The 23,845-nt window shown below is 42.6% G+C and overlaps 1 protein-coding gene across 1 annotated transcript in view; it reads right to left on the minus strand.

Moving 5' to 3' along the window:
• Positions 1 to 23,845, minus strand: part of RNF144A (ring finger protein 144A) — a 115,229-nt gene that overhangs the window by 18,012 nt on the left and 73,372 nt on the right. Inside the window, exons 3-4 of the mRNA XM_082249988.1 lie at positions 22,306 to 22,410; positions 19,354 to 19,414 (exon numbers count right to left, since the gene is read on the minus strand). Of these exons, the coding sequence (XP_082106114.1) occupies positions 19,354 to 19,414; positions 22,306 to 22,410 (166 nt within the window). The remainder of the gene's footprint in view (positions 1 to 19,353; positions 19,415 to 22,305; positions 22,411 to 23,845) is intronic.

Below are 23,845 nucleotides of genomic sequence, written 5' to 3' on the forward strand. Positions count from 1 at the left end.
TGCGAAACCACAACCTGCCGTACAAATGGAAACACCCCTCCAAGATTTCGGTGGAGAGGAATGGAGAATCATACATGATCACCACGCTAGATAGGGGCATATCCCTGCTCCACTCATGGGGCATCATCCCCGACCCAGTACCCCCCCCCCCCCCGGGAGCGAAAAAATCCCCGAGCAGAGTTCCCCCACAATGGCAATCCATGCCGCAACGCACCTCGAGAGACACTTGATTGACTGGGCTCGCAATCCTGTTTTTTTTGTTTTCTCTCTCTGGACTTTTTTCTGGAGTCCTGTTCCACCCCCAGCTTGTCGTCTAGAGGCGTTTAGCCCGTTTGGCTGTTGAACTGTTCTCACCCCCGACTGGAGACGGCTACCCCAGCCTATGGTTTCCTTCTGCTTTTGTGTTCTATGTCTGTATTGTCTGGTCTTGTGTTGTTCCTTTTCTCCCTCTTCTGCAGGTGTAACAGACTCTGATTTGCCTCGAGAAGATGTGTCTGTCCCCGGAATCGCCGGGAAACCCCTCAAGATCCGCATTTCTGCAAGATTCCTCTACATGACTACAGAAGACTACACTGTCAACTCCCGACTCTCCACTCATCCATCTAACTACACTATGTCTATCGATGGTTCCGTGAGTACTGATCCCTCGCACTCACCTCCACGCACACATGACGGTTAAAATTCTATCTGTCAATGCCAACGGCCTCAATCACCCAGCTAAGCGCACTTCTTTGTGGCGCACTGCCATTAAGAACAGAGCTGCCATTGTTAGTGTACAAGAGACTCACTTCTTAGACCAACATGCTCCCCTCTGCTCCCATAGAGAATACCCCACGGTTTTCACAGCCTCTTGCTCTAAGAAACGGAAGGGTGTACTAATGGCCATACACAAGGACTTGGATTTCGAATAAATCACCTCAGTCACGGACGCCAACGGCAGATACTTGATCATAGTCTGCTCCATTGATGGATTTACAGTAACTTTGGTCTCTATATATGCTCCCAACATTCACCAACTCCGGTTCCTGAACAGAACTATGACTAAAATCCGTTCGGTCCAAAAAGGCCCCTTGGTGCTGTGTGGTGACTTTAACCTCCCCCCAGACAGATCTGTGGACACTTCAGCTGCCACCACCAGATGCCTTCCGTCTTTGCAAAATTTCATCCACAAGCATGACCTATATGACATCTGGAGGTGCCATCATCCCTCCGATAGGGAATTCTCCCACCACTCTGTGGTGCACAACACGTATTCGCGTATTGATGTCATCTTGTCTGATTTGACTCTACTCCAAAGGGCAGTGGACTCAGAGATAACCCCGATCACATGGTCCGATCACGCCCCAGTGAGTGTTGAACTCTCACTGTCACAAAAACCCAAAGCGACAAAACCCTGGAGAGCTAATGCTGCTCTGCTCAAACGCCCGGACAATGTCGATTTTCTGAAAAACTCCCTAATCGAATTTTTTGAGACCAATCAGGGGTCGGTATCTGAGTCCGCGACTCTTTGGAACGCCCACAAGGCATTCAGTAGAGGGGTACTCATTCAATTGCAGCGTAGGACTAATAGGAAACGCTCCCAATTGGTAGATAAACTCACAAAAGATATTGCCGCTCTGGAAACCCAGAACCAGACCAAACCCTCCACTGACTTAAAATCCAGACTCTTGACGCTCAGGCGAGAACTCCGCTCTCATCTCCTAGACACGTACGAACGTAACCTCCAAAGAGCCAAGGCGACGTACTACGCCACCAGCAACAAAGCTGGCAAGCTTTTGGCTGCCAAGCTTAAAGGACAACGTACTAAAACTAAAATCAAATCCATCGTCCACCCCCATACGAACGAACGACTGCACGACCCTAGGGACATAGCTAACGCTTTCAGCAGCTACTATGAATCCCTCTATAACTTGAAGGATTCTGTACCCTCCCCCCCCCACCTCCGACCATATAAAGCAGTTTCTAGATAGTATTTCGCTACCTTCCCTCTCGCCCGTACAAACCACACAACTTAATGCCCCCTTCACAGTGGAAGAAGTTCAGGCAGCCATAGGGTCCTTGCCAACTGGGAAATCCCCTGGCCCAGATGGTCTAGTAAACGACTACTACAAGAGTATGACAGACATACTGGCGCCCCATCTGTGTGCGGTGTTCAATGCTGCCGCAGATACCTCAGCTTTCCCGACGGAGATGCTTGAAGCTACCATCGTGACCCTACCCAAACCAGGCAAAGACCCGTCAACCCCACAAAATTTCCGTCCCATCTCCTTGCTCAATTCTGATATTAAAATTTATGCCACTGATGCCAAGCCTAATACACGAAGACCAATCGGGTTTCACGTTAGGTAGACAATCTGCTGACGCGACCAGAAGACTTATAGATGTTATCCACGCTGCACACTCCAATAGAATGCCTTCTCTGCTCCTATCTTTGGATGCAGAGAAGGCATTCGATAGAGTCCACTGGGGATATCTCCAGGAAGTTCTCCGCAGATTTGGTATAGATGGCAGAATGCATGCTGCTATCCTGGCGCTATACTCCCGCGCTACGGCTCGAGTCCTGGTCGACACATCCCTCTCCTCACCTTTCCATATCACAAACGGCACACGGCAAGGGTGCCCCCTATCGCCCCTGGTTTTTAATTTAGCCATTGAGCCCCTGGCCCAAAAAATGCGTACAGACCCCTGCATCACCGGGATTCATGTGGGACCTCAGGAACACCGCATCAGCTTATTAGCTGATGATGTTATCCTGATGGTATCGAACCCAACATCCTCCCTTCCACGAATCAAATCTATTCTTGCAGAATTCGGGGAAGTCTCGTTGTACAAAGTGAACGAGGCTAAATCGACTATGTTAGACCTTGGTATCGACGGGGTAACTAGAAACCTTCTCACTAGATCGTTTCCATACAAATGGGCGGACGACGGGGTTACTTACCTAGGCATAACCCTCACCAGATCCACCAACCTCCTGTTCCAGGCAAATTTCCTCCCCTTCAAACTCCAACTATCGAAAGAACTTAAGAACCTAGCGAAATTTGAGTTGACATGGTCGGGGCGACTAGCCGCCTTTAAGATGTGTACACTACCCAAACTGCTGTACCTTTTCAGGTCAATTCCCATCCCCATCCCCAAATCGTTCCTACTAGCATTGCAGTCGATGGTGTCCCGCCATTTATGGCAGGGAAAGCGTGCCCGTTGTGCGAGGGGGATATTAATGAAGTCTAGGGAAGCAGGGGGAGCTTCTGTGCCCAATCTGGAAGAGTACTACCTGGCATCCGTCCTTTCGCAACTTCGCCCATGGTTCCAGAGCTCCCCAGATACTGTCTGGGGGAAACTGGAACAACATCTAGCTCCTCGCGGAGACCTCGTCTCATGGCTCTGTAGTAGGCAAACTAGGGACAAGGTCCCGGCGTACTTGCCTCCGACCGTCAGAGCTTCGATCGCGGCATGGCTGCAACTGACACACTCGCGATGGAAATGCACCCCGCTCACGACTATTTCTCTACCTCTACTTAGCCTCCTCCAGGTAGTCCCAGATATGAATCTGGGTCACTGGACGGATCATGGAATCACCACTCTAGACGCCCTCTATACTGGTGGTATCCTTAAATCTTTCTCACAACTGTCTTCGGAGTTCCATATCCCCAAGACCGAATGGTACAGACATGTCCAAATCAAGTCCTGCCTGAAGCGCAATCCCCAATTCAGGGCCAACATCCCGAAGAGAATTTGGGAGTTCCTCACGTCTTCTTCTCAGAAAGCGAAGGGTATCTCCACTATCTATCCTATTTTAAGCGAAAAAGGCGTTTTCTCCAAGTCTCCTCCCCTGCTCAAATGGGAGCGAGATCTGGGGGAGTCCTTCTCCTCTCAACAGTGGTCCAAGGCCCTATCCCTGAGTAGTAAAGCCTCCTTGAGTGCCTCCATTAGAGAAACGCACCTTAAAATTCCACTAAGATGGTACCTCACACCTGACATAATAGCGAAGTTCCATAATGACACTCCTCCGACATGCTGGCATTCCTGCGGCAAACTAGGCACCATTAAACATCTGTTGTGGGACTGCCCACCAATCCGCGCCCTCTGGTCTGAAGTTTTCCAGCTGCTAACCTCCATTACACAGCTACCCCTGAACCCGACACCGGAACTGGGACTTTTGAACTTGACCATAGAGACTATCCCAAGACCGCACCGTAAACTAGTACTGAACGTCCTATTCGCAACTAGACTGAGTATTACTAGAAAATGGAAGAATAGCCAACCCCCTTCTCTCCAGGACATCGTCCACACCACCCAACTGCACCACACGTACGAGTTGCTTGTAACCCCCAATTGTGAGTCTTACCGAAAGGAAAAGGACTTATGGTCCAACTGGGACCACTGGTATAATCTGAATATTTGTGTGTAATTTAATTGATGGCCGCTAGATGGCGCACTCCCACTGTTATGTGATTTCCAATGGAATAGAGTGAAGTAGTCATGCTCCAACCCCCCATTTGATACCTGTTATGGATGATGTAGGCTTTTCAGTTTAAGGGATCCTGTTTTACGATTATTACTTGATTACTGTTTCACAAAAGCTGTTACACGTATTATACATACCTGCTTATTGTTATACCCTGTTGTTTGAAAAATTTTCAATAAAAAAGATTTGAAATGAAAGTCACGCAGTGCCAAATTGCAAAAAAAGGCCTGGTCATTAAGGGGGTAAAACCTTCCGGTCCAAAAGTGGTTAAGAGAGTGCTCCTAATCTCAGCTCTTTACCTGTATAGAAGACACCTGTGAGCCAGAAAATCTTGCTGATTGATAGGGGATCAAATATTTCACTCATAATGCAAATCAATTTATAACTTTTTTTGTTATATATATATATTTTTGTTGTTATTCTGCCTCTCTCTGTTAAAATAAACCTACCATTAAAATTATAGACTGATTATTTCTTTGTCAGTGGGCAAATGTACAAAATCATCAGGGGATCAAATACTTTTTATCCCTCACTGCATCGCTAGTGGCTGCTAATTGCAAGCGAATTCGGCAGGCTGGTTGTAGTTAATTGATCGATCAACTTGGTACATTCAGCCTGCCCATCAACAGTTCGGATTTTGTCCGGTTCCTGCTGAACCAACCGAGATTCAAACCATATATGGCCGCCCTAACAGCAGCCCATATAGAGTGCTGCCCCTGCCTCCTGGTAAGAGTGCTGCTGTACAGCAAATTACAGAAAGCTGTGATCAAGGCAGTTTAACATTTTACACATTTTTTTTTTATTATTGAAAACAAAAAACTGTATTAATTTTTTTTTTCTACTCAAAGTTGGAATTACAGCACACACGACTAATTAAATAAAAATCATCTGTACAGCTGAGGGCCTATTGAGCAGCCCACAAACATAATACCAGTGCCGCCATATCCGACCAGATCAAGCAATATTCTCATTCTTCTGCAGGCAGGTAAATGCATGACAGGTAAGTAACAACAAGGAAGAAAGCCGCTCAGGTGCAAGTTCAGCACTCGGTGCAGGTCAGATCCGCCATCCAAGCATGTAGACATCCAAAAGAGAGAGACCGCACTCAAAAGATGTTAAGTAAAAATCCTTAGGACTCCTTTATTCTCCATAAATCCAACAGACAGCAGACAGACAGTGCAATACACGGACAGACGTGTCGGGTTGACGCGTTTCACGATAAAAATCGCTTACTCATAACCACACACTAATGAGTAAGCGATTTTTATCGTGAAACGCGTCAACCCGACACGTCTGTCCGTGTATTGCACTGTCTGTCTGCTGTCTGTTGGATTTATGGAGAATAAAGGAGTCCTAAGGATTTTTATTTAACATCTTTTGAGTGCGGTCTCTCTCTTTTGGATGTCTACAGGTAAGTAACAACAGCAATCAGATAGGTTAGGGAACCTTTTCTGATCATTGCTGTCCCCCACCCCAAATGCATGGCACAGAAAGCATCTATACTGATTTTACACAAATGTTCAGGCAAATTGAACACTATGACAGTATCAATGGAGAAGTCTAAGTATGCGTGCTTCTATCATAAAATTCCATACTATTGAAAGTCACACCTTGCCCTCCTATCCCATTATAATGGGACACTTCTAACATTGCTAACATTAAACAGCAAATCTACCTAAATTTACCTGGCTTCTTTCATCATGGAGTGGTGTTATTGGATCAACTATTGTAAAATTGATGTGACTTTTCATTGGCCAGTGGAATAACGTTTTTTGCAAATCTATATTATACATCTACAGCACAGAAAACAAGTCAGCACTATCTGGTCTAAAAGTGACCCAGGATTGTATGGCATGATGATGTGGCACAAATCCCTGTGTCCAAAAGAAGCTAATAAATGATCCAACTCTATCAAAGTCATTCATCCAAAAAGACGTATCAGCTAGTGGTGGGATTACCTATTAAATCAAAACTCAACTGTTCTGAAGTAAATCACAGTCCCCTCCCAATCAACCGAATACATTGAAAGGGTTTTTAGCAAACCTTACAGCAGAACCTAATCTGCATCTTTTCTATAGATACTGAGATCCTGTCATGCATAGCGACATTTCTTAAATAAAGTATAAAGCAGGAGAATCTGTATTTACCAAACTCACTTGGACAGTCTATATGCAATAATAAAGAAACACTACTGCACCCTAAAGCTGGATACACACTATACAACTGTCTTTAGATTTTTTTCCTTTAGATTTACCAAAACCATATATTAGGAGGTCAAACCTAAACACTTTCAATTTGTATGCAATCAGGCAGGCCCTTCCACTACATAGTTGAAGGTAAGTCTAAAGTATTGTAACAACAAAAGTTGTATAGTGTGTATGCAGCCTAAGGCCCCGTTCACACTGGGGCGACGCTACTTTGCCGGGCGACCTCATAGGTCGCGGCGCGTTGCTCGCCCCGCGACCTCGGAGCGGCCGGCACGGACTTCATAACATTGAAGTCTATGCAGGTCGCTCCGGGTCGCCCCAAAGAAGCTCCGGACCCTTTTTCTAAGTCGGAGCGACTTGTGTCGCTCCTATTATAATGGGTCCGCAGCTTCTCTATGGAAGGCGACCTACGGCGACCTGTCAGGCGACCAGGTCGCCTGACAGGTCGCCCCAGTGTGAACGGAGGGTTAAGAATCCCTTAGTATTTAAAGTGGTTTTAAACCCTTACATGCATCCAGTGAAGAGATTAGCCTTTAGGTGATAAACAGAGATTAAATAAATTCTCCTCAACAAGTTGCATCTGTTTTTTTTTTTTCCCTATAATATAATTTCAAAGTATATAATTTACACGGCATTTCTGAACTTCAGAAGACAGAAGGGAAGAATCTGATGTCACACACTACACAGCATAAAGAAGGGAGCTGAGTGTAATATGAGATCTGAGTGGAGGAGATGGCCACACACCCCTCTACACAGTCTTGTAGGTAAACATGCACAGCTGAGGCTATCAATCACCTGCTGTGTGCAGGAGTGGGAGCGGGGCCTACTGCCAGGATTGGCTGATGTCGGCATAGACTGTCAAAAGTGACTCATGCAGATAGCAGGGGAATGAGAGAGAGAAGACAGAAATCACACTAGATGCTTTAGATAGAGGCGAGTCCACACTATAGAAGGATATGCTTTGTTCATTTTTCATTTCAGAGGTTTGCAACCACTTTAATAATTTGTGTAGTTGGCAAGATCCCAGTACAAGAAATCTAAGTATATGCTTGGGATGAAATATTCCATGAAGCCACTGCCTTTAGCTTGACCTAAAGGTGAAACCTCGGGACGAGACAGTGAAGGACTCTATATCCGGACTACAACTGGTGACTGTTACAAAGGTTGCAAGTAAGGCTGGCCATACATTATACAATTTTCCTTTAGATATACCAAAACCATATAATATGAGATGAAGCCTAAACACTTTCCATTTGTATGCAATCAGGCAGGCCCTTGCACTACATAGTTGAAGGTAAATTTAAAGGAAATTCAATAAGAAACCTGTATAGTGCATGGCCAGCTTTAGAGACATTTGGGGGTTGATTTACTAAAACTAAAGCATGCACATTCTGGTGCAGCTGTGAATGGTAGCCAATCAGCTTCTAACTTCAGCTTGCTCTATTAACCACTTGCCGACCACCCGCTGCATATAATACTGCGGCAGGCTGGCTCGCCTGCGCGAATCGCTGTACCTGTACGGCAATTCGCAGGAGCGCTCCTGGGGGCAAGGCATTAGGCAGTGGGGATGCCGATCCACGGGACCGGTGGCACCTATTGCCGCTGGGCACCCGCAATCGCTCCCCGCTGAGAGAGAAGGACGGTCAGCTGTTGTGTATAGAATGACAGGTCTCTATGATGATTTCACAAGGCCCTCCCCCCACAGTTAGAAAACACCCCCCTAGGATTACAATTAACCCTTTGATCACCCCTAGGTTAACCCCTTCCCTGCCATTATTACAGTAACAATGCATATTTTTTAGCACTGATTACTGTAGTAATGTCACTGCCCCCCCCCCCCCCCCCAAAGTGTCAGTTAGGGGTATGATTCGTCCGCTGCAATGTTGCAGTCCCACTAAAAATCGCAGATCGTCGCCAAGACGAGTAAAAAAAAATTAAAACATAAATATGACATAAATCTTTCCCCTAGTTAGTAGACGCGATAACTTTTGCACAAACCATTTAAATTACGCTTATTGGGATTTTTGTTTACCAAAAATATGTAGCAGAAATTGGCCTAAAAGGATGAAAAAAAATGATTTTTAATTTTTTTTTTTGGGGGGGGGGGGATGTTATATAGCAGAATGTGAAAAATCTTGCTTTTTTTTCAGAATTGTCGCTCTTTTTTTTTTTTATAGCACAGAAAATAAAAATTGCAGAGGTGATCAAATACCATCAAAAGAAAGCTCTATTTGTGGGAAAAAAAAGGACATAAATTTTATTTAGGTACAGCATGGAACGACCGCGCAATTGTCCGTTAAAGTACAGCAGTACCGAATCGCAAAAAATGGCCTGGTCATTAAGGGGGCAAATCCTTCTGGTCCAGAAGTGGTAAAGTGATTGTAAAGTCTAGTTTTTTTTTTTGGTAAAAATAGCAAACATGTTATACTTACCTACCCTGTGAAGTTTGTTTTGCACAGAGCAGTTCAGATCCTCCTCATCTCGGTTCCCTCTTTGGAACTCCTGGCCGCTCCCTCTTTTTGAATGCCCGCCACAGCATTTAGTTTTTTATGGGGGCACCTGAGTCGAGCCACTGCTCTGTGAGTTCATTCAGACATGGAGCCCAGCCCCATACACACTCTCTCTCTCCCTATTGGCTCTCTGCATTTGATTGACTGCAGTGGGAGCAATTGGTGCCATGCTGCCATCTCAGCCAATGAGGAGGGAGACAGCCGAGATATTCCTGCAACATTGCTGGATTGAGAAGAACCTCAGGTAAGTATAAGGGGGGCTGAGGGGGGCTGCTGCATGCAGAAGGATTTTTATCCTAATGCAAAGAATGCCTTAAAATAAAAAACCTTTCGACTTTACAACCACTTTAGGCTTTGACAAAAAAAAAAAAAAAACAATCTGGAAGCTGATTGGTTTCTATGCAGAGCTGCGCCTGGGTTTTGCACTCTCCAGTTTGAGTATATCAACCCCTTTGTGTCACTCATGCAAAGTCATAACTGACTCTAGAAAAAGTCATTTGTACCAAACTTTTATTACAAAATAACTAGTATAGCAATCATTTGTGTTAAATAAATTGTCATGCAACTGAAAGTTTACTTGAATGGTAATTCATGCCAGAGTATAGAGTTTCACCACCATTGGATTATTATCATTTCCCATAATGTGTTTATAACAACTTGTTTACCGATAGCAAAGTCATTTTCCGTCTGAGTCAGAGATGAAATCAGATAGTTGATTCCGAATGCGTGTATACTGTGTTTGCAAGCTGGCAGTTCCAAATGAAAAGCATTTATGATAAATGCAGCTGGATAGTAAGAGTAATTGCCCAGTGAATTATTTAACCTTTTTTTTTTTTTTTTTTAATAAAGGTATTTGAATTAGTGATGTTTTGATCTTGGAAAAGTCAGCGTTTTAATTAATTATTCAGGTTTAATATGAAGATAAAAGGACAGGGCAGCAAAGTAAAGGATTAGTGTGGTGATTAAGAAGATACATTTAGGTGCTTTTATTTCCAATCTTTGATCTCAGCCAAACTGAAAGGCAGTTATAAAATCCTTTTTAAGAGGACGTTTAATTTAGAATATTGACAGATCTGCTGTTTTGGAAATTATATAAGGTTACATTTACAGCATGTGTAGGCACCATAAACCCCTCCAGGTTTTGCAGTTCTACAAATTATAAAGGCCAAGACTGAAAACCTTGCTCTCTTGCTGGCATCTCAAAAATTAAATGTCAACTGAACTCTTAGTTTAAATCAGCCACGTAAATATATTCCAGGTGCATTAAAATAAAAGATGTGTAAAGTTTTAGTTTGTTTTCTTTAGAAAGCAGCCACAGCTACAGAGTAGGAAAGCCTGTCCCCTGCCAGCAAGCTGGAGAGAAGCCCCCCTTGGGCCCTTTCACACTTATACGTTTTTCCTGCATTTTTACCCTGCAAGAAAAATGATTCCATTGAAATGCTATGGGACTTTTCAAATCACTGTGCTGTGGATGCAGTGCTTTTTGAAAAGTCATGCATGCTGCATCATTAGTGTGGTTTTGAAAACTGCACCAAAAACGCAGCTTCTCATTGAAATGAATGGAAATCTCGGTTAAAATAGTGGTAAAAACGCACCATGATTTGCATTTTTAGTGCATTTTTGAGTCTCATGTTCATTTTTCACAAGTACAAGTAAACGCACCAGAAACACAGAAAACGCATCTGAAACACAGCAAAATCATGGTAAAAATGCATATTTTGCTCCTTGGCCCCTATATCTGCCCCTTTATTTCCATTTTTCTGCTCTTCTTCCACTCTATTCTGTCTTTCCGCTCCCTTTCTTCCTACTTCCTGTTGCCTTATGAGTTTATGTGTAATCTCCATTACTGTCTTGCCTGATGAGGAGTTATGTATAAATCTCCTATAATAATTGTAAATAGATGGATGTAAATATTTATTTTTCAAGATATTGAGTATTGATTTCAAATGGATAAGTATGTTTGAAATGCATGCCTGGGCTACCTGGGAGGGGTCTGCTATTTTCACTGATAAACAAACTGTAATACAGCCCCGTAATTATGTTCCTTTTCCCCAGACATTACAGGGCCAGAAAATAATTGATAATCTTCCATGACAGGTCATTCCTTTATCTCGCCCTCTACTTCAAAGACTGTCCCTTTAGATATGTAATGAAGGTGGCTGGCTGTCCAAGGATGGACAATTTGGCCCAGGAGACGACCTAGCATGATTAATCCCCCCCCCCCCCCCCCAGAGAGGAGGGCTATCGAGAGGCTGAGTTATGCTAAATATAGGGGATGGGGCAATTTGCCCAATTCTGAATAATATACGCCCAAAGGGAGGAGAAGGGTAAGATTGCTACACCAATCAGAATGGCTCTGAGCAAGGAGAGATGGGTCTATATTAATATAGGTGAGGAGAGAGATCACTCTCTTGCAAGCAGACTAGGATGAAGATACTGGGGATGGTAAATATAGACTATACCTCTCACACTTAGAATGTATACATGCTTTTTCTCTTTAGTGTTTGAATACACACTGCAGGCACCATGCCTGAAGTGAAAAGGTAACTTAACTCCATGCTCAATACATACATGGTATTGTAAATAGGGCTATTGTGGGTGATTTGTAAATAACATTGAAAGCCAAGGGATCTGTACTAACAATGTGTTGTAAATACTGTTTAGTGTGTAATTTGTATATATATATATACAGTGGGTATGGAAAGTATTCAGACCCCCTTACATTTTTCCCTCTTTGTTATATTGCAGCCATTTGCTAAAATCATTTAAGTTCATTCTTCTTCCTCATGAATGTACACATAGCACCCCATACTGACAGAAAAACACAGAATTGTTGACATTGTTGCAGATTTATTAAAAAAGAAAAACTGAAATATCACATGGTCCTAAGTATTCAGACCCTTTGCTCAGTATTTAGTAGAAGCCCCCTTTTGATCTAATACAGCCAGGAGTCTTTTTGGGAAAGATGCAACAAGTCTTTCACACCTGGATTTGGGGATCCTCTGCCATTCCTTCTTGCAGATCCTCTCCAGTTATGTCAGGTTGGATGGTAAACGTTGGTGGACAGCCATTTTTAGGTCTCTCCAGAGATGCTTAATTGGGTTTAAGTCAGGGCTCTGGCTGGGCCATTCAAGAACAGTCACGGAGTTGTTGTGAAGCCACTCGTTCGTTATTTTAGCTGTGTGCTTAGGGTCATTGTCTTGTTGGAAGGTAAACCTTCGGCCCAGTCTGAGGTCCAGAGCACTCTGGAGAAGGTTTTTGTCCAGGATATCCCTGTACTTGGCTGCATTCATCTTTCCCTCGATTGCAACCAGTCGTCCTGTCCCTGCAGCTGAAAAACACCCCCACAGCATGATGCTGCCACCACCATGCTTCACTGTTGGGACTGTATTGGACAGGTGATGAGCAGTGCCTGGTTTTCTCCACACATACCGCTTAGAATTAAGGCCAAAAAGTTCTATTTTGGTCTCATCAGACCAGAGAATCTTATTTCTCACCATCTTGGAGTCCTTCAGGTGTTTTTTAGCAAACTCCATGCGGGCTTTCATGTGTCTTACACTGAGGAGAGGCTTCCGTTGGGCCACTCTGCCATAAAGCCCCGACTGGTGGAGGGCTGCAGTGATGGTTGACTTTGTACAACTTTCTCCCATCTCCTGACTGCATCTCTGGAGCTCAGCCACAGTGATCTTTGGGTTCTTCTTTACCTCTCTCACCAAGGCTTTCTCCCCCGATAGCTCAGTTTGGCCGGACGGCCAGCTCTAGGAAGGGTTCTGGTCGTCCCAAACGTCTTCCATTTGAGGATTATGGAGGCCACTGTGCTCTTAGGAACCTTAAGTGCAGCAGAAATCTTTTTGTAACCTTGGCCAGATCTGTGCCTTGCCACAATTCTGTCTCTGAGCTCTTCAGGCAGTTCCTTTGACCTCATGATTCTCATTTGCTCTGACATGCATTGTGATCTGGAAGGTCTTATATAGACAGGTGTGTGGCTTTCCTAATCAAGTCCAATCAGTATAATCAAACACAGCTGGACTCAAATGAAGGTGTAGAACCATCTCAAGGATGATCAGAAGAAATGGAAAGCACCTGAGTTAAATATATGAGTGTCACAGCAAAGGGTCTGAATACTTAGGACCATGTGATATTTCAGTTTTTCTTTTTTAATAAATCTGCAACAATGTCAACAATTCTGTGTTTTTCTGTCAGTATGGGGTGCTATGTGTACATTCATGAGGAAGAAGAATGAACTTAAATGATTTTAGCAAATGGCTGCAATATAACAAAGAGTGAAAAATTTAAGGGGGTCTGAATACTTTCCGTACCCACTGTATGTATATATATATATATATATATATATATATATATATATATATATATATATATATATATATATATATTATGTAACCCTTTCAATAAATGTGTATTGCTGATTGAACTACCTCTTTTGTGTAAAGATCTCTCTGGATCTAGATGTATATAGGTGCATGCTACTACAATAATTGGGGTGTATGCACAGGTACACATAACAAAAGGCAACATTCCCAACGAGTTTGTGCCACTTACTGGGTAGCCCCTCCTGACCAGCGCCCCATGGGGCCGAACTGCGGGTCTCCCCCACACAAGACCAGACATGGACAAGCTTGATCCACCTGGCTTTTTCCTTCGCCTTTAGTGGTACTGCTGTGGTACATGCTTGGTTTTTTGCACTATCCAGGTGATTGATTGCACCTAACTGTTACAGTTCATCGTTCACTTTGTTCATGATTGGTCTTTGCAAATCTGCTGAACTCTAAGGCGTACTGTATGCTTGTCTTTCTGCCTGACACCCAGACAAACTTCACATACCTCTTCAGATGTACTCGTTGTGAATTTCTCCAATTGTATATTTACTTTGCTTGTAACCATATGGTAATGCTTTGTTTTTTGTTCTACCTTCAATAAAACTTTAATGGAAAAAGAAAAATGCATATTTTGCTAAAGAGCAGTGTGAAAGGGCCCTTACTCTCTGTGTGGAAGTAGTGGTCTCTCAACATATACCCCATGAACTTAGACCTTTAGCTCTGAAATCTATAATTCCTATGCTTCCCGCTGACTGAATAGCTCTATTTCTGACTCAGCAGAAGGCGTGCCAGACCTCTGCTTCCACACAGAGAACAAGGGTCCTTTACTGCAGCATGCTGGCAGGGGACAGGCTTTTCTACCCAAGATGCAACTGCTTTCTGAAGAAAATGAACTAGAAGACTCTGCACACTTAAAATTTTTAATATATTTAGCTTATTTTAACTTTCGTTGTGCTTTAGACCCCGTTCAGACAGGGGTGACACGAGTTGGTGGGGCGACCTGTGCACCGTGACCTCGGCGCGACTTGCACGGACTTCATATCATTGAAGTCAATGCAAGTTGCCTCCAGGTCGCCCCAAAGTAGTACAGGACCCTTTTTCTAAGTCGGAGCGACTTGTGTCACTCCTATTAGAACGGGTCCTGTACTATTCAATGGCAAGCGACCCACCGCGACTTGTCAGGCGACCAAGTCGCCTGACAAGTCGCGCTAGTGTGAATGGACCCTTAAACTGAGTATTTAGAAAGAATTTACTATACTTGATTACATCATATACTTTTGTGCAGTGATTTAAACTGCGTTAAGACAATCGATTGACTATGACAGCCCATATACATATGTGTTTTTAATGCACACAAATGTACACAGGTTTAGTCATTGTTTTAATGGTGCCTGCTCACATCTGTATAATGCATTGCCGTTCATTCACTGTTTTTAATTAGGATTAGTGAAATTTTACTTTAGTAAAATGTATGTAAAGCTAAATATATATATATATAGGGCTTTACTGTGTTAATCTATGAGGTGGAGTTTATTGTTGGACTAGGAAAATTGCTAGTATCTTTGTGAGCAATCAAGGAAATTTGATTGCTAACACATTTTTTCAATCGGGTGGTAGCTGACAGGACAGGACCACCCACTGTGCAAACTTTGGCCAGTTCCTCAGGAATTCATACAGTGTATGGCCATCCTAAACCAAAAATAAAATATATATATATATATTTTTTTTTTTTTTTAAGTCAATTCGATTTTCTTATTGGAACTGAAGCCCTGAAAAAGAGTTTTTCCTGGCCTTCAAAAGGCTTTGATCCTTTTTTTTTTTTTTTTTTTTGTGCAAACCAATAAATTAATTTTAACCTGCTGGCTACCCCCAGAAAGGTAACCCTACCTGTTGTGAGTAGCCTAACCTGGGTCAGTGAGCTCCCCAAATGTTTTATTCCTTTGACTACTGAACTCACATCCAATTCCCAGCACCTGCTTGATGCTCTTTTTTCTTTACTGGATTTATAAAAACCTGACAGGGGTTTTAGTTCAGGTTGAACTGGATGGACTGATGTCTTTATTCAACCTCAACTACTATGTAACTATGTAACTCATTACCACAATTTCCCAAACTAGGATAAATACTGCCTTTAGTTACACTTTAGGTACAAGGCCTCTAATTCTTTAGTAAATCAACACCTCTGAGTGATTGTTTAGGTAGGTCCTGCACTACAAAGTTTTTTAAATCTAAAGGAGAGTATATAATGAGTTGTAATATGTGTGCCAAACTTTACTGTGTTTTTAAGATCCACATGGCTCTAAGGGCTATAGTGAACATGCTTTAGAGATGAGTTAAATCGATAGCTGCTTACAGGTATGAAGAGAAAAAAAAATGGATTAGTGAATACGATGGGGTTGGTTTACTAAAGGCAAATAGGCTGTTTGTGTAGCAAATCGTTTGCAAGAGAATTTTCCTATAGCTTAGCACATGTGGTGAAATTAACCACTTAAGCCCCGGAAGATTTTACCCCCTTCCTGACCAGGGGGTATTTTGCGATTCGGCACTGCGTGACTTTAACGGACAATTGCGCGGTCGTGCGACGATGTACCTAAACGAATTTGACGTCCTTTCTTTCCCACAAACAGAGCTTTCTTTTGGTGGTATTTGATCACCTGTGCGATTTTTTGATCATGCGCTATAAACAAAAAAAGAGCGTCAATTTTGCAAAAACAATATTTTTCACATTTTTTTATATGAAATTCCCCAAAAAAATGTAACATTTTCAGCCAATTTGTTTTATGCTACATATGTTTGGTAAAAAAAAAATCGCAAAAAGCGTATTTTGATTGGTTTGCGCAAAAGTTATCGCGTTTACTAACAAAGGGAAAGATTTTTGTCATTTTTATTGTTTTTTTTTAACGCGTAATGGCGGCGATCTGCGATTTTTTTTGCGGTACTGCGACATTGCGGCGGACAGATCAGACCCTTGACTGACATTTTTGACACTTTTGGGGGTACCAGTGACATTTCTACAGTAATCAGTGCTATACATATGCACTGTTACTGTAAAATTACAGGCAGTGAAGGGGTTAACTTTATTTGAGAGGGAGGGGCTGTTTGTGTCCCTAGCGGCATGATTCTAACTGTGATTGGCTGTGGCTTGAGCTGTAGGAACAATGATCAACGGTCCTACATAGTAGAACCGTATGATCATTGTTTCTACACAGGGGAGAATGACAGGCGGCTTGTTTACACTAGCCACCTGCCTTTCTCCCTCTCCACCGACGATCACCGAGTGACCGGCGGACATCGGGTCCGCCGGTCACACGCGCGGAAGGGTTCGTGACTGCGCAGGAGCGCACCTCCGGCGGCGCGCGCTCGCTCCCCAGAGCCTCACAGGCTAGTGACGTATATATACGTCACTTTGCCTGTGAGGGGCTGACCGCCGCAGTTTACGTACTTGCGGCGGTCGGCAAGTGGTTAAAAAACAGAATGCTAGATAGATAAACTATATTCTAAAACATCATACAATTTATAAATACAAAAATGATTAAAAACATGTATATCATCAAAACATATTGAATATTGCATCAAACATGTATTATGACCATCCCGTGCAGAAAATGTGTAGAATAATACATATAAATTTGGATCAAAGCGTTTTGCCCGAATCAAGGGCTTCTTCAGGATCTACGTTTGAAATTTTATAAGCTCAAATGCAGATCACCAAAAATGTGACCTATTCACTGCGCCTATAAAGACCAAAGTCAAAGTGGGGAAGTATGTGCTCACAAACATGTAAATGCTCCTTAAATCAGAGGAGAGCAGGTATCGGTCTGACTATCAGGATGATTGATTGCTACTCTCTGGTCATATTAGAACCTGGGATATGTTTTCCTTTTTGGTTGCCGTTTGGTCCAATTATTTAAATCTCTGGCGTTGATATCACACAATTTGTTCCATGATGCTAATCCTCACTTCTATCTCATCCCACTGTTTTTGGTCACATTTTTTCTATAATTAGATCTGATTGATGGTGGTCGGCCACTGGCTATTTTTTGTTTGGTTTTAAAGAGCATTTACTTGTTTGGGAACACAGACTTGCCTGCTTTGACTTTGGTCTTTAAGGCGCAGCAAATAGGTTACATTTTTGGTGATCTGCATTTGAGCTTATCAAAATCTGAAACGTGGATCCTGAAGAAGCCCTAAATTCGGGCAAGACGCGGTAATCCAGATCCATATGTATTAGTCTACACATTATCTACATGGGATGGTCATAATACATGTTAGATGCAATATTCAATATGTGGTTTGATGATATACATGTTTTTAATTATTTTTGTATCAATAAATTGTATGTTGTTTAAGAATTTAGTGTATCTATGTAGTCAATATAAATAAGTTGCAGTAGTCCACTGTAATAGTCTAAAGTGCAAAAACCATAAAAAGCAATCATCATTCATAATTCACTGCATGCTTTACACCCTTTTGCTCCTTGTACGGCCTTAATGAATAAGCTAAATGTGATTTCCTAGCATTAACAGCCTGAAAGCTGACCCCTGATCTATAATCTGTGAGGGCTTCTATGGAAAGCACAGCCTCATGAAAAATTAAACATACTTCCATAAACAACTCAAGGAGCAAAGCACAAAGTGACTGTAAAAATCTATAGGAAATGAGGGATTCCCAATGGTTGTTACCCATCCTGCACTGAGCCCCTTGCTCTGTTTTATTGGATTAGTTTGGGAGTCTTGTTTCTCTGTGAAGGAAACATCCAGAACAATGGAGAACATAAATAATCCAATAAAACTGATATTACTACAGGAGAAGGTACCTGTAATCTACAGCAATTCCATGCTCCTGATAATAAGCATTGCAGTCCGCAGAATCCACCTGCCTCTGAATCTGAGACAGCAGCATGAAGGTCTAGTGTTAGGGGTCAATTCACATGTAGCATATGTTGTACCTAGTTCCTGATACAATGGTACAAGTTGACTGTACATGTGTTGTTGTTTGAGCCCATCCATTACCTCTGGATCCTTATAGTGTAACTCCACTTTTGTTGAGAAAAAAACATTTCCCTCTATGTACATTGCAAGGGTTTTAACAAACTTTCTTGCAGATTCCTAACTTTTTGTTATTCTGAAGAAATCACTGTTTGTTCCTCTGTTCCCCTGTGCTAAGTGATTCTAATGGGAGTGGTTGTATAATTATCAACCAGCTGCTGCAGAATCAGGGCTCTAATGGGGAAAGTGGCAGGGTCTGCATCCTTTTAGACGTCTTTTCCTATTGGAATATCTTACCAAAATTGACATTTATGTTGCAGGGGATGCCAAAAATCTGACTTGTATCTTAGTGCAGACTTCTGGGAAAATCAGTGAGCCAATCACACAAGCAGGAAATGATGTTTCTGGGGGGCGTTCTATACACATTCTGTACAGAACACTTCGAGGTAGCCATATTGCATTGCATTTTACAGAAAATTACAGAGATGCAGATTGAAAAGGAAAGGTAATTTTTTAAATAACATTCAATTCCAATATGACGTGTGTCGCAATTGTATACGCTATATTATTATTATTTTTTTATTTGCTGTTTTTTTCCATGATTGTGGAGTTACCATTTAAAGGGCATCCACACACTGAAAAATTGAGCTGAGCTTTATTTTCCTAATGCAGCGTGGGTATTTACTGATGTATGTGGTGTGGTGCATTGAGGATCATGTGCATTATTTAGTGTGTGGAGACGCAACAGGGGCCCTTTAGAAATTAATTGATGTAGCCCTAAAATACATACACATGTTGCCTACTGAGTAATACCACAATAATAATACAGTCAGTGTCATTTACCTCTTTCGAACTGTAATTTCTTATATTTTTGCATTATTTCAGCAGCCACTATGCATTCAATCTGTAGGAATAAATAAGAAGCTTTACTTTTAAAAGAAAACGACACTATATATAGTATGTCTGTATTCAGAGTTCCTAGTCGCACAGCATTCAGTTATAATATATTCCAAGGACTGCACTTATTAGGAACCAGTTATGCAAGTCTCAAATAAATCCCCCAGGGAACACTATACACTGTACACAGTACACATAGCATTTGTCTTCATTCAAATAAAGGCTGAGTGGTGTAGTGGTTAGCACTGTCGCCTAGCAGCAAAAGGGTCGCTGATTCAAATCCCAACCACGACACTACCTGCCTGGAGTTTGCATGTTCTCCCTGTGCCTGCGTGGGTTTACTCTGGTTTCCTCCCACACTCCAAAGACATGCTGGTAGGTAAATTGGCCCTGGTATGTGTATGAATGTGAGTTAGAAACCTTAGATTGTAAGCTCCTTGAGGGTAGGGACTGATATGAAAAGTGCTGCGTAAATTGACAGCACTATATAAGTGCCTGAAATAAATAAATATTTTAATATTGTCACTGCTGACTTTATTATCCCTTCCCCAAAATCCTAAATATGAGTGTTTCTATGGGGGGGGGGGGGGGGGGAGGTACAGCCAGCACTGAGCCCTGCCCGATCTTCATTCTGCAGTACCCTGTCATGTCATCTCTTCCAGTGCTTCTTAGAGCAGACCCATCCTGACCCAGCAGCTATATGGGGGGGGGGGGAATAGAAATTGCCAGCCTGTGTTGTCATGAATGATTGCAGCAGGAGAAGAACACAATCATTCAGAAAAAAACAAGCTGACAATAGCATAAGCCAAGTACTACACTTGTCCAAGAGAGACTAATGCAGTAGCTCAGGTGTGCTGTTGTCATCTTGTGTTTTTGTGAAAGATAGTGCTCTTCTCCTGCTGCAATCATTCACATCAATATAGGCCAACAGTTTCCACCTCCGGAAAGCAGCTGAAAGTCGTCAGGTCTGGGCTAAGCCTGATCTACGAAGCACAGAGAGATTAGGAGGCAGGGGACTTCACAGCAGAGCTGCATGTTGCATCTAGGGGAGGAGGGGGGGCTGGAGTTGTGCCTGTCACCCCCCCCCCCCCCTCCTGTGCTGTTACTAAGACCTCTGCCTCTGTTTTTTGGTATTGTCACATAGCAGGGACAGGAAGAAGTTGCCAGATGCTGTATTTGACAATGCTGCTCAGCAACTTCTAAAAAAGATTTAAATGGGGACAAGTGCTATGTGCACAGGATCCCCTGGGGATTTAACAAGCTTGTTTGGCTTCTGGCGAGAGTTCCAATTTAAATATTTTCTCCCCTAATTCCCAAGGCCTTGTTTCATCAAGCCGAAGCAGCATGTAAAAAGGAACTAAACTCTATACAGGAAGTCAGTTCTACCGTCTCAACCCACTTTGCGATAACTGGTTAAGAGTAGTATTGACACTGCAAATATACAGTTATTACCAAGATCAGGGTCACTCTGTTCAAAAACAAAATCCCATTCCCTCACCTAGGGGGGAATTTATTAAAACTGGGGCGTGCAAACCTGGTGCAGCTCTGCATAAAAACCACTCAGCTTCCAGGTATTATTGTCAAAGCTTAACTGAACAAGCTGAAGATAGAAGCCGATTGGCTACCATGCACATCTGCACCAGATTCTGAGTACTCCAGCTTTAGTAAATCTGCCCCCTAGTATTTTATCCTTCATACAGTGAGATACAGTGTCTGAGAGAGGGAGTGTATTAGGCACCAATTAAAGGGAAGGTAAAGGAATTTTTTACTTTGTGAGGCTTGTGCATAACATAGCAACTGGATTTAGTTGCTGTTTGGACTGTCATACAGGAGCCTTCAGATGTATGAAGTGATAATAAACCTTCACTTGCTAAGGGTGGAACTCATATGGGCTTGCACCCAAGCCTCGTGTCGGCATCCAAAGATACAGACAGGGGGCCTTTGCCCCACCTCTGCCATAGGATTTAATTGACAGCAGCAGGAGCCAATGGCTTCTGCTTCTAAGGGGGGCTGGGGGGGGGAGGTCCTGATCACAGAAGGTTTTTCCCTTAAATGAAAAGTACAGCCAAAGCTTGTTGCAGAGTCAGTAATGGCTCGGGCAAGATCGTGACCATATGGTTGGGATTTGCCCACATGCCTGGACTGGCACCCGGCTCCGTCTCTCAGTGAGCCACTGAGAGCCTGAACTGGTCGCCCCTGCCCCACTGCCCCCTCCACAGCTCAGCACTCCAGTGAGTGCAGAGGGAGGGCAGAGCAGAGAGCGATGACTGACAGTCACCAGATCTCTGCTCAGGGATTGGTGGTGTTTGATTACTTGGCTCTCAGTGTTAGAGCCAGCAGGGGGGGGGGAGATGCAGCATCAGACCAGTGCTGCATCCAGCTAGGTAAGTATGATTTTGCAAAAAAGCAAACCCCATACTTCTCTGTTAATGCTGAGAATGCATTAGGGAAAAAAACCTTAAGGCTTTAGAGCTACTTTAAAAGTAAACCTGGAGCCAAACCCCCTCCACCCCTCACTTCCAGCATTGGCAAGTATGTGCTTCTCTTCCTTTCCTTCCACAAAGCAGTGATGTGTACCTGGGTGGCCAATTGCCAGACCTGAGTGGTGTTACATGAGAGTAGAGAGGTCCTTTGCTTTGTGTAAGCTGAAGAGAGGTGGACTTATTACATTTCACTTAGAGAGAGATAGCCTGAAAGGAAAACAGCTTCCAACAGCTTCTGTGCGCTTTCTTTATAAAACACATAATGACATGTAACACCAGTGTCATGGGGGGACCCTTTAATGAAATGATAAAGCATACATACAACCTTGACTTAATACCTTTAATAATTTGTAAATAAAAAAAAAATATGTTTTTAAAACCTTTATAGTTTATCTTTAACTGGAGTTATACTTGCCTCATTTTCTTGTAAATGGCCTCTCTTTGGGCAACTGGCATCAGGGCAACTAATTGCTGTTTCTAAACCTTCTTTGATCAGAAGTTCCACATACTGTTTTAAACACTGTGAAGAGATAGAGAACAATAAAGTTTATTTTATACATTCAAAGTTGTATGCAAATTTTGGATGAAATGACATGCAAATTTATCTTCTTGTGGTTTCGTTTTTAACTGCTAAGTAGTACTATAATAAGTTGTACCAGCTTGCAGCAAGTGCATTTAATCTATTTTCAGATTTCATGACATGGTAAGATTACTTCATGGTAAAAAAGAAAATATGCTATACAAAAATACAGATAATGTCCATATTCATAGGTAAAAGTAAAGTACAAGTTTGTATCAATGTGGGTCAGTGCCGCATGCCAAGATCAACTTAGCCATGTCTTCCTCAGCTTATTTTGGCACAGGCAAGTGGCACGTTCCTGAAGATTAGTAGGGCGGCTCATTTACATACTGTATGCTCTTCAATGAAATCCACATCAGGTCTCTAGCTTGGCTTTTTTTAGTAACAAAAACAGTGATGTGGCCACCACACATATGGTTTACATTTGGATTCCGGAGGAATGTCGTTTTTGCTGTAAAAGGCTAACTGCTACTGCTCTCATACCCAACTTCCACCTAAACTAGAGTAATGATTGCTTAAGACATATGCGCAGATTTTTAAATTTTCACAGTGACTGTTTTCATAAAGTATTTGTTAGATGTATGACTAGAAGATCTAGATTGTATATCTACTCATTAGAAACTTTCTTGGTGTTTTTTATTTATTTATTTTTTCTGGAGAAAAACTTAACTAAAATTGATGATAAACAAAACCTTACTATTAACTTCTTCCAGTGTTTCATAGTTCATTTGTACTATATTGTTTAAATTTACTATATTGTTTGAATTGTTCGAATGGTTTCTTCACAAACTATCCCTAAATCATGGGTGCTCAACCTGTGCCCCCCAGCTGTTGTGGAACTACAGCCTCTGCCTGTGGGAGTCATGCTTGTAACTGTCAGCCTTGAAATGCCTGATGGGACTTGTAGTCAGCTGGAGGGCCGCCAGTTTGACACCTGTGCCCTAAACAATCCCCAACCCCGGTGATTCAGAATAAACCATGTTCTAAATCAGAGTGACACATCTACAAAGTGAGAAATAAATAGTAAACTTTAAATCAATGTAGCTTGGAAGGTCCATCAACTATTAACTACACATGAAAAATTTGCAGCTGCTATTTCAATTACCGCATATTACCTGCTGTCATACCCTCTTCTGCTCGCACTACCTACTCTGATACCCTCCACATTCCACTCCTGCACATACCACCCACTGTCAAACCTGTTGAACTCCCCTGCATATACTGCCCACTGTCATACCCTTGGGACTTCTCTCCTGCACATATTACACGCTATCAAAGCCTCCAAACTCCTCTCTTGCACATACTATCCAGTCCACTGTCATATTCTTCACACTCCTCTCTTGCATAGACTGCCCATTGCCAGGGGCAGACTGGC

This window comes from Pelophylax lessonae (genome assembly GCF_965119305.1).
Source record: "Pelophylax lessonae genome assembly, chromosome: 3".
Classification (NCBI taxonomy): domain Eukaryota; kingdom Metazoa; phylum Chordata; class Amphibia; order Anura; family Ranidae; genus Pelophylax; species Pelophylax lessonae.